Below are 12071 nucleotides of genomic sequence, written 5' to 3'. Positions count from 1 at the left end.
CATGAAACTAGATACGGCGGTCTTTGTCTCTGTTTGCAACAGACTCCAGGCGGCAATACCGCTTGCCCGCGCCAGATGTGTCAAATATGAGGATTTAGTCTGTAATCTCTGCTTCTGTGAATGGGAACAGAAATTGCCATATTTAGAATATTCGCGGGTTTCTGCACCACCAGTAGAAAGGAAATTGCCATTGTTGAAATAGCCTTGTTTCAAGGCTTCAGCAGCACTTGGTCAGTATGAGAGCTTTGAGAAAGCATTAGTTTTAGACTGGAGGAATCAAGGAGTTGGGACATCCCCCACCTCATATTACTCCATGTTTACTAACATTCCTAGTATTTTTTTTCTCATTTTTCAACAATTTCAACAGAAAGGATGAAACAATGAAATGGAAGTGAACAAAATCTGGCTGCTAGTATTAAAATACACTAAAATCAGGGCAGTAAATAAAGAGCAGTACTCAGAAAACAGAAGAATTTTAGACAGCAAATAATCAGGGCCAGGTAACATCTCCCCAGGCAAGAAGCAGCCAGGTTTTGAAGCTGCAAGGCTATTCAATGCTAATCAAGCCAACCAATTGCAACACTTATTTGTTTGATTGATTGATTGATATTTATAGTATTTATATTCTGCCCTTCTCACCCCACAAGGGACTCAGGATGGATTACAATGTACATATACATGACATTCAATGCCATAGACACACAACATATAAAGACAGACACACAGAGGATATTAACATGCCAGCTTTTTGATGAGGGTATTTTGGCCACCAGGGGAGCTGTTGCTTCACCTTCCATTTGTTACACTGATGAAGTACTTCCTCATTCTTTGCATGCTTGCTGGAGTTTTTTATGGCATCATAAATTAGTTAAATTAGCCTCCCTGCATATGCGGTACCTAAATTTTCTACTTGGCATATGCAACTGTCTTTCGGGTTGTAAAGGTCGACAGCAAGCTACACAAATTGATTGGAAGCTCACTCTGACCTGGGCTGGCTTTGAACTCATGACCTTTTGGTCAGAAGTGATCTTAAGCCAGCTGTGCTACAGTCCCGGTGCACACTTTCACTCTTGTCACAAACAGACAAGAGTTTTTTCTCTCACCTTGGGCATTCCTCAGATATATAAACCCCACTTACCTAGTTTCCAACAGACCTCACAACTTCTGAGGATGCCTGCCATATTTGTGGGTGAAACAGCAGGAGAGAATGCTTCCGGAACATGGCCATACAGCCCAGAAAACTCACAGCAACCCACTCTTGTTCATTTGGTATTCTCAAGTTGATCATTCATAATCAACCAGATTGTGATCATACACTTTTCATGTTTCCAAAGTAACAAAATGACTTCCAATTGAATGTTAATATCACACACCCCTAATCTATATAAATAAAAATTTAATGTTAGTTTGTGGGATTAACATAACTCAAAAACCACTGGATGAATTGACATCAAATTTGGACACAAGACACCTAACAACCCAATGTTTGTCCTTCACTCCAAAAATTGTTTTTGTCATTTGGGAGTTGTAGTTGCTGGGATGTATAGTTCACCTACAACCAAAGAGCATTCTGAATCCCACTAACGATGGAATTGAACCAAACTTGGCACACAGTTCTCCCATGACCAACAGAAAATACTGGAAGGGTTTGGTGGGCAGTGCCCTTTGGCTTTGGAGTTGTGGTTCACCTACATCCAGTGGACTCAAACAATGATGGATCTGGACCAAACTCTACACGAATACTCAATATGCCCAAATGTGAAAACTGGTGGAGTTTGGGGTAAATAGAACCTTGACATTTGGGAGTTGTGGTTGCTGGGATTTATAGTTCACCTACAATCACAGAGCATTCTGAACCCCACCAATGATACAATTGGGCCAAACTTCCCACACAGAACCCCATTTGGGCCACAACAATGCATGGCAGGGGGCAGCTAGTATTTATGAATATTCAATCCCTTTCCTCATAAAAGTGGGAAAATATTTTTTCTCCATGGCTTCAGAATTTATGGAAAGCCCCACATTGATTTTATGGAGCAGATACAGAAATAAATGCCTTCCAAATTTCTGGAATATTTATACCTCTATCTCAGTATCAGATTGGCTTTTGGAGCAAGAACATAAATAAATGTAGTAGCTTAGTTTGGATTCTGGAATATTTGGAAAGGTGACTTGGGTCTCAGACGCTGAACTGATTCTTGACTTTGTTTTACAGACATGCCAGTTTCAACATATAAATTGAGTAATCCTGAAATGTAATCACCATAGGGTTTTTTAAAAAGCATTTTACTAGCCTCAACCCATACGTTTTGAAGGCACCGCTAAATGTGCTTTTCGTTTCTGCCCGGTTCTTGTGAGCTGATTTCTGTTTGTGCGCCTGAGTGTGTGTTTTGAATCTGCCCGGCTGAAGCAGATGCTAAATTTTCCCGAGTTGAAGGGAACGTAATCCTATAACACCCATTAAAAGTCAAAGGGAGCTCAAAAGCTGAATCCCAGATCCACTTTCGGCGAGTTTAAGAGCTTTAAACATGTCAATGGCAAAGACCCTTTGTCATACTTACACCTGATCAGGATAACGAAAGGAGGATGAAATGTCTGCTGCTCGAGGAGAGAAAGAAATATTAAGTGAAAGGTTAGTTCAGCTGAGTCCGTGCCTCATCTCCAATACCCTGCGGTTGGGTTTTCCCATGAAACATACTCCCTGCTGCCTCTTGCAGTTTTATTTCCATCCTTGCAGACTTAATCTAAGTCAGGAAAACAAAGGAAGAGCCCAGGGAGAGGCCGCGTATGTTCTTCCTGTCCTCCAGTTTTGGATTGCATACTGGAACGTCAACACAGAAAATAAAGAGAGAAACCTTCAGGCAGGAGGGATCTCTATTTTGTTATCCCACCGCTGCCACCATTAAATATTGAGACATCAACAGCAAATAAAATGGAGCAATGAGGAGAGTGGATAGTGTTGGTGTGTAGCTGTGGCTGAGCACTTTAATATTTATAGATATACTAGCCGTCCCCTGCCACGCGTTGCTGTGGCCCAGTCTAGTGATCTGGAAAATAAAGTAATGAGAAAGTGTTGCTTTCTAATATATGTAATTTCATTATGCTTGTGGGTAAACAGTATTTCTTGCTGGGTTGTTGTAGGTTTTTTCAGGCTGTATGGCCATGGTCTAGAGGCATTCTCTCCTGACGTTTCGCCTGCATCTATGGCAAGCATCCTCAGAGGTAGTGAGGTCTGTTGGAACTAGGAAAATGGGTTTATATATCTGTGGAATGACCAGGGAGGGACAAAGGACTCTTGTCTGCTGGAGCTAGGTGTGAATGTTTCAACTGACCACGTTGATTAGCATACAATGGCCTGACTGTGCCTGGGGCAAACCTTTGTTGAGAGGTAATTAGATGCCCCTGCCTGCTTCCTCTCTGTTGTGCTGTTGCAATTTTAGAGTTTTTTAATACTGGGAATGCTCAGAACTTTTCAGATCTTGCCTAGAATTTCAAAGAGAGGAGGTGGGTTTTTTTTTTCCAGCAATGAGCAGGGAGATATATACTGTTAATAACATTAATCTATTTCATAAATCCTAAAGTTGACATTTACTCCCATCATTTTTGCGTAAACATAATAAACACATCCTGGTTTTTCTTGAAGTTTTCGAAGTTTTCTTCTTGCTTAGCATAGTCAATTTATCCATTTGAGCTAGTTCGCAAATCTTGGCCAGCCATTCTAAAAGGCTGACAAAAAAAAAAAGAGTATTTCCCAAAGAAATTGATTAATTTTATTTAATTTTTTTGCACAAAGTCCCATAATGCAAAATAAAATCTTCAGAAAAAATGCACAAACGTTTTAGCAGTGTTACCCAGAGAGAAGAAAATTACTTAAACCCATTGTTCCTTCACCTCTACCCTCGTAACATCTGCTCAACCCTTCCTTCGTTGTTTGTTTAATTGACAGATGGATTAGTGGATTGTATGGACCCGGACTGCTGCCTCCAGCCACTGTGCCATACCAACTCGCTCTGCCTGGGTTCACCGGATCCCTTGGACATCATACAGGAGACGCAGGCCCCTGTAACCCAGCAGAACCTTTACTCCTTCTACGATCGGGTCAAGTTTCTAGTTGGGAAGGACAGCACCCACGTCATTCCCGGAGAGAATCCATTCACCGGAGGGTAAGTCAAAACATCTTATAATATTTGAGTCATAGAGTTGGAAGAGACCACAAGGCCCATCCAGTCCAACCTCAGGAACATGCAGGCAAAGCACTCTGTTCAAAAACCTCCAGAGATTGAAACTCTACCATGCTCCAAGGCAGGATATTGCACTGTCCAATGGCCCTTACCATCAGAAAGGTCTCCATAATGTTTCAGTGGAATCTCTTTTCCTATTATTTGGATTTGTTCTCCAGAACAGCAGAAACAAGCTTGCCCCTTCCTCAATGTGACATCTTTTCAAGAATTCGAGTCCTTTTTGTTTCATTTCTTCTAACAAGAGCCAAGTTGTCTGTCATGCCACCCTATGTTCTCATGTATAAGTCTAGAACTTTTAGTACAAAATCAACTCAAAAAACCCTGGGTTGACTTGTCCGTGGGCCATTGTGAACACTGTACCTTAGCTCTTGTCAAACAATGAAGCATCTCCTCTGAGTAAAGTAGCAAGTGGCAAAACTGAGGCTGGAGCACACTGCATTATGTGGGTCTACAGAAGGCATGGGCAAACTTTGACTCTCCAAATGTTTTGGACTTCAACTCCCACGGCTGTTAGGAATAGTGGGAGTTGAAGTCCAAAACACCTGGAGGGCCAAAGTTTGCCCGTGCCCTCTATAGACCCATATAATGCAGTTCGATGCCATTCAAATTTCATTATATGTTTCTACACCAGCCTTTGCCCTGGCAGAATCTAAAAGAATCATCAAACCTCACTGCTGTGACTGCCTTTCAGCCTTTATTGACTTCCTCAATGGGGAATTGGTGACGACAGTAAGGACAGCTGGAATGACTTTTGACTCAACAATAGGTCTCATCAAAATCCATATTTTTCCTCCATAACCTGCTTTGACTCATACATGAGGTTGGCTTATACATCATATCTGAAACAGAAGATCATGAAGCTCCATTGTGTTAAGAAAGAGACAGATCAGAAACATTTTAGTTTGACTTATACATCATATCTGAAACAGAAGATCATGAAGCTCCACTGTGTTTAAAAAAGAGACAGATCAGAAACTTTTTAGGTCCACATAATACAAATGATTTTTGGAAACTCTTTTAGTGTTGAACTGAATGCAATTTGAAAAACTAAAAGGTATCAAAATGATTGGGGGGTTGTAGGTTTTTTCGGGCTATATGGCCATGGTCTAGAGGCATTCTCTCCTGACGTTTCGCCAGCATCTATGGCAAGCATCCTCAGAGGTATGCTCTGAGGCATACTACTTCAACCAGAGAAATCAGCCATAGCAGAGCATCTGACGAACCAACCTGGACACAGCATTTTATTTGAGAACACAGAAATGCTGGACCACTCTCACAACCACCATGTCAGGTTACACAGAGAAGCCATTGAAATACACAAGCATGTGGACAATTTCAAAAGAAAGGAGGAAACCATGAAAATGAACAAAATCTGGCTACCAGTATTAAAAAAAACTCTAAAATTACAACAGCACAACAACAGAGAGGAAACAAACAAGGACATCTAATCACCTCTCAACAAAAGTTTGCTCTAGGCACTGTCAGGCCATTATATGCTAATCAAGGTAGTCAGTTGAAACATTCACACCTAGCTCCAGCAGACAAGAGTCCTTTGTCCCACTCTGGTCATTCCACAGATATATAAACCCTTTTTCCTAGTTCCAACAGACCTCACTATCTCTGAGGATGCTTGCCATAGATGCAGGCGAAATGTCAGGAGAGAATGCCTCTAGACCATGGCCATATAGCCCGAAAAAACCTACAACAACCCAGTGATTCCGGCCATGAAAGCCTTCGACAATATATCAAAATGATGTTTTTAGCAAGTTACCCTCCCTAAAAGCTTGGCATCACCGGCTGGTTTTCAAACAATTGCAAAGTGAATGTGCTTCTGAGAAAATCAGATTATAGACAAAAAAAATTGTCACTGTAGTCTGCATAATCACTTTCTGGAAATCTTGACAGTGTTGAAATAATCCTCCCAATAAGAAAAATAGGTTGAGAATAGGGGCTTTTTAAAAAAAGAGAAGCGCTCCAAGAAGAGCTTTTAAGACGTTGAGGGTATTCAGAAATAGTACCCTCCCCTCGAGACATCTGTTACTTTAACTTAAAGGTGGGCAGTTATGGGTCAAAATATGTTTACTGCAGTTGTTTTGCTCTCAAATGCCCTCTAGTGGCTTTCAGAATTCTCACAACCTTGACCACCACCACACACCCAATAAAACATTATGGGGCTGAAAGATGCTTTTTTGAAGATGGGAAGTGAAACAGAAGGAACTTCAGATTAACTATTTTCTTAAAAGAGGCTAAAATCACCAAAGCAAGGAGACTAAAAAGATGGGGGAAATGATTCCAATATCCCTTTTGGTATTTAAGGGCATACAGTTGATTTTGTGTGTGTAGTGCGGGTCAATACAGCTCTCCAAAGTCTCCTACAAGACTAATGGGTTTCAGCATCCCAGCACTGTTTTAGCTGTTAGTATAGGCATCTATAAAGAAATCAAAGATACCAGGGGCAGGGGGGAACAACCAATCCCACCGCTGCCACCAATATAAAGGAACTTAAAGGGTCAACCCTGGGCAGGGCGGTCAAACTACCAACACACCTTTACCCCCAATAGGATAAAAATCACCAAAAGGGCTGACCCTACGTTGGTCTAAGTGATTGACCTACTGATCTTGGTAGTAGTAGCCGCCACCACCTCAGTAATATGGCCTGAGGAACCAAACAGGGTGTGAATGTATACGAGGTAAATTTGGCTTGAGTATGTTATAACTATGATGAGAGAATTAATTCTAAAAGAGGCGAAAGGATTGAGGTCCACTCTAATTAACAATGAAACAATTAAGAGTTTATTTTGTATTAAAAATGAACAACTACTCGATGTAATGAGCGGTACAGTATCTTGAAGTAATCATAAAACTTTGGTTGCTGGAATCAAACACTTCACTCTGACATAACTTTTATATCTGAGAATCTCTTTAAACCACTGTTCTACTATTAGACACAGTATTCCCTGGGATACAGACCCAAGACAAATGGCAATAAGGTATCTGTGAAACCTTTACAAGGCTCACTAAGGCACCGCCCTCCTTTACTAGTTCTTCTAACTCAGTAAAGCTCTGGCTTCCTGCCTTCCCCTTATTCCAAAACCTTAGAGATTCCCTAAAAGTTCTCTCACTTCTCTCAGTTCCCTGCTCTCAAAAATCCAACTTTCTCTCTCTGTCTCTCAGACTCTTCTCCCTGTCAGATAAGACAGCTCCCTTTCCCTCCTTCCAGCTGACTCCACCCCTGATTGTTGCAGTCAGCCTGACTCCTCCTCCTTTCTCTGTTCAACAACCAGGGGGCCAGCTACTGCCAAGCAGGCTTCGGCCTAGCCAGCTAAAAGGTAGTTTCATTACAGCATCCAATCCCCTTCTCCCATGCAAGAAAGCACAATCCAAGCATCCCCAACAAATGACCATCCAACCTTTGTTTAAAAACCTCCAAAGGAGACTCCACCACAATCCAAGGCAACGTATTCCACTGTCCAACAGATCTTACTTCCAGGAAGGACTTCCTAATGTTTGGGCAGAATTTATTTTCTTTCAATTTGAACCTAGAATTGGTTTAGAGGAACCAATAGCCTAACTCAGTGGTTCCCAACCTCTGATCTGTGGACCACCAGTGGTCTTCAAGATCAAAAATATGGTCCACAGCCTCATCATTACTATACTATTGCCTTGAAACCACACAGCAATGAGAGCGACTGATCTTGCAAAACCCTCTTATAGTACCAAAGGATACCGGGAGTGGAGAGGCTGACTACCCACGAAAAATGACTACTACCACATCGGCTCTAGATTATTAAACATGGTTTTCTGTAGGCGAGCAGATGGTAACTACTGGATGGCATATGTTCTGTATCAGAAACTAGAGCTGATGTAGTCTATCCAATGTAATTTTCTGAATCGGCATCCCAAATAACCAAACCAAATCTAAAGTTGACCAAAAACTGATTCATAACTAAAGACTTTCATGACCAGAATCACAGGGTTACAGTAGGTTTTCCGGGCTGTATGGGTTCTGAAACATGTATGCTTCTGAAACATGGCCATACAGCCCAAAAAACTTACCCAACCCAGTGATTCGTAACCCTTTTGGTACCAATGTTGGAGAGTAGTCCCTGGTCTAAAGTGATCCTTGGTCAAAGTTGTCACTTGTCAAGTGGTCCCTGGTCAAAGTTGTCACTTGTCAAGTGGTCTCTGGTCAAAGTGGTCAAGTAGTCCCTGGTTAAGTGGTTCCTAGTCAAAAAAAGGCTGGGAACCACTGGCCTAACTCAAGATAGTATGGTCCACTTCTCCACAGACTCGATACCCACAGTTTCACTTACCCATACTCCCCTCCAAAAAATACCTCCAGATGTATTTTTGGGGTCTCTCTAAATCCTGCATTGTTCATTTATGGTATGCTTCCAGACCAAGTGTAATCAAAAGACAGGTTTTGCTGTTATTTGCAATAACCAGGAGGGTTCTTGCAACATATTCCCCATAGATATGGGGGCTCTACTATATAAGGCAGCTTCCTATGATCCTGTATTCCAGGACTGAATGAGTGTTTCTAAAAACACTGTCATCCTTTAGGTGGGAGGTTGGCTGTCATGATACCAGCCATCAAGTACCAATCTCTGAAGCTTGATGGAATAAACAAAGCCTGACTTCCTTCACTGCCTATGGGCTTTGCAATGGCGAGCTATTGCCAGGATTGTCATACTCCTCCCACCCTTTTTTCTGATTTGAAGAAGAACCACGTTTTTCATAGCTTTTGCTGTCTACTGGAAATGTTGTTATATTGAAGATTATGTCAGAGCCATGCATAACGAGGTTGTGTTTGGGGTTTGGTGGGGTGTGAATATTTGACAGGTAGGTTTGTTTTACATCGCTTCTACATCATGCCCATGTTTAATGAGCTTTCTCCCTTGACAACCAGAGATCTGTAAGCATACGGCAATTCTATTACTCTTCTCCCCCATAAAGTGGCTGAAACTCCTATAGCAACCAGGTTATCTGGGAAATCTCTCCATTTCCCAATGCTCAGCGCTGTTGAATATCTCCACCTCATATTCAGATTCAGTTCTCTTTGAGGCCTATTTTAAGATCGAGGGGAGATGCATGCAGTTTATAATTAGAAACAACATTTTACGTTAGAGTGTGTTTGATTTCTGTATTTATCCATGCAAGTTGGACTGTTGAAAATACAAATTAATATATCATAGAGCAAATTAAGCCTAGAAGCCTAGAACTGAGGCTATCATACTCTGGACATGGGAAGATATGACTCAGAAAAGCAACAATACATCGTAGCTCAGAAGGAATTTGGGGGGGGGGGGAGCCAAAGTACAATCGGATAGATCCAGTTTAGGAAGCCAAGACTCTGTCTTTGGAAAACTCAAACAGGGTAGTTGATAACATGGTGATGTTGACGTGTCTCATTCGTAAGGTTGCCATAAGTGAAACTGACAAACAACATCAGCAACTACAACATGGAGGGCCCAGGATCCCTTCCAACTAATAGAATAGAATATTCACAAGGAAGAACTTCCTGACTGTGAGAGCTGTTCAGCAGTGGAACTCTTCCCCGGAGTGTGGTGGAGGCTCCTTCTTTGGAAGCTTTTAAACAGAGGCTGGATGGCCATCTGTCAGGGGTGATTTGAATGCAATATTCCTGCTTCTTGGCAGGAGGTTGGACTGGATGGCCCATGAGGTCACTTCCAACTCTTTGATTCTATGATTCTATTATTCTATAATAATAGAATAATTATTCTATTATTCTCAAACTCATTGGAAAAGATAATCACCTTCAGTGATGGAAGGATGGATTCAATCAACAAAGCTATAATCCTGAGTTTGCAAGACCTGAGCATGGCAGTAGGTGACCAGGAGTCTTGCAATCTCTCATCCATAGGATTGCTATAAGTAGAAGTTATTTTGATGGCTTGTAACAACCATAACAAGCAGATTCAGGATAACTAACCACTAACTAAAAAATCTATCTAGTGAAATAAAATCAAGTAAGATGGAAATCCCCACTCCACAAAAAGGAACATGGAGAAATGACTATCCCTGTTGTCCATGTGTTTTACCAAATATTGGGGGAAATACAATTAGGTTGGAGAGTATGTGCAGTTATGATCATAGAATCATAGAATCAAAGAGTTGGAAGAGACCTCATGGGCCATCCAGTCCAACCCCATTCTGCCAAGAAGCAGGAATATTGCATTCAAATCACCCCTGACAGATGGCCATCCAGCCTCTGTTTAAAAGCTTCCAAAGAAGGAGCCTCCACCATACTCTGGGGCAGAGAGTTCCACTGTTGAACAGCTCTCACAGTCAGGAAGTTCTTCCTCATGTTCAGATGGAATCTCCTCTCTTGTAGTTTGAAGCCATTGTTCCGCGTCCTAGTCTCCAGGGAAGCAGAAAACAAGCTTGCTCCCTCCTCCCTGTGATGAATTAGTTCTGGAGCAAGCAGAAGGTGGAAGAGTCTCTTTCAAGTTTTCTCCACTTTAGTATTGAACTTGTTATCCTCTGGCTCTTCCACTATCTGTCCATCCAGTCTGGCGAACAGAAGCACCAAAAAAAGCTTTGCCATGTCCTCAAAGTCAGTTCCATCTGAAAGTGGCATTTTCCCAGCATCCGTTTTTGGCATGTCGATGTCAAGTGTTTTGCCCTCTGTTGCAATACAGGAACCCCTTGCCATTGCAGAGAGAGAACTGAGCTCTCAGATATCACTCTCAAAAGCCAGTGGCTGAATAATACCATGTCTCTCCTGCCAGTCCTTATGGTGATGGACAGCTAAAAATGGTTTAAAGATACAAAGCAAACGGCCAGAGTAAGTGGCTGGGAAATCAATAAGAGAATGAACAAATGGCACAAGAGCACTTGTTATCTGCTCATCAGGATGATGGGGAGAGACGTTCTTTGCATTTGGAATTTAACGTGGTGGCTTGTTTTATCATCATAAATGCTCATTTCAATGTGAGCACTCATTCTTAGTTTTGTCATCTCTCCTCGTCCATGAATAATGCAGGATGGCTGGTTTTGGGGAGAAGGCAAAGTCTTTAACTTTTATACATTGAAGTGATTCATCAGTGTCTTCTTTCTATCTTTTTTTTGTCTTTATCATCCTTAGGACATGTCTCTTCCTCCCGCCTTTCTTCTCTAGCATCAGAATGGCTTCTTGGCACCACTTGTTTGCTCATAATTCAGTAATAAGTTCCTCCCAAAAGCAAGCTGTTACAGGTCATTGGCTTGCCTATACTCCACCAGACAATGGAGCAATTGCAGTTTTATTGCAAAGAGGGGTGGAGATATGTCTTTAAAATTGTGGATGCGTATTATACATTTTATCCTACTGCGTTTTCTATGTGGAAATGCGTTTTCTTCTGGAGTATAGGCTCACCATAATGCTTCTCCCAAAATGAGACATCTTCTGTCCTTTCCATTCTTCACTTGTTCTTGTTCTTTTCCTTTGGGAAGGCATTGCAAAGAATACATAGCCAAAAGGCTACAGCATCTCATACCCCTCAGCTATAGTTAGAAGCACAACCCAACATCAAATGAAGACAAGACTTTGAGAAAGTCTACACTAGCTGCTAAATCTGCTGCCAACCCAAAGCAGAAATGGTCCAGGCTGGACAGATACACCCAGCCAATATCTGTTGATGTTTGTTTGGTCCAACCGGCCCAAGACTGCATCGGTACCATTGGATGGTCACCTCACCATCCATATTGTTTCAGCTGCTCCTCACCAAACATGGCTTTGTACAAGCTTCTGGCTTTCATGAGACCTCGTTCAAACATCAATTTCTCCAGCTTCTTTCTGGTCATGCCGGTGCCTTTGCTGATATGAAA

General features: G+C 41.8%; 1 protein-coding gene across 12 annotated transcripts in view; it reads left to right on the top strand.

The window, feature by feature from the left end:
* TENM4 (teneurin transmembrane protein 4) overlaps nucleotides 1–12071 on the top strand; it is an 892306-nt gene that overhangs the window by 758027 nt on the left and 122208 nt on the right. For all 12 annotated transcript variants that reach the window (XM_067466483.1, XM_067466479.1, XM_067466482.1 and 9 more), the window contains one exon: nucleotides 3947–4163. In XM_067466483.1, coding sequence (XP_067322584.1) covers nucleotides 3947–4163 — 217 coding nt within the window. The remainder of the gene's footprint in view (nucleotides 1–3946; nucleotides 4164–12071) is intronic.

This window comes from Anolis sagrei, chromosome 3, assembly GCF_037176765.1.
Source record: "Anolis sagrei isolate rAnoSag1 chromosome 3, rAnoSag1.mat, whole genome shotgun sequence".
NCBI classification, from domain to species: domain Eukaryota; kingdom Metazoa; phylum Chordata; class Lepidosauria; order Squamata; family Dactyloidae; genus Anolis; species Anolis sagrei.
The sequence above is the reverse complement of the archived record's forward strand: the minus strand, read 5'-3'. Positions and strand labels throughout refer to the sequence as shown.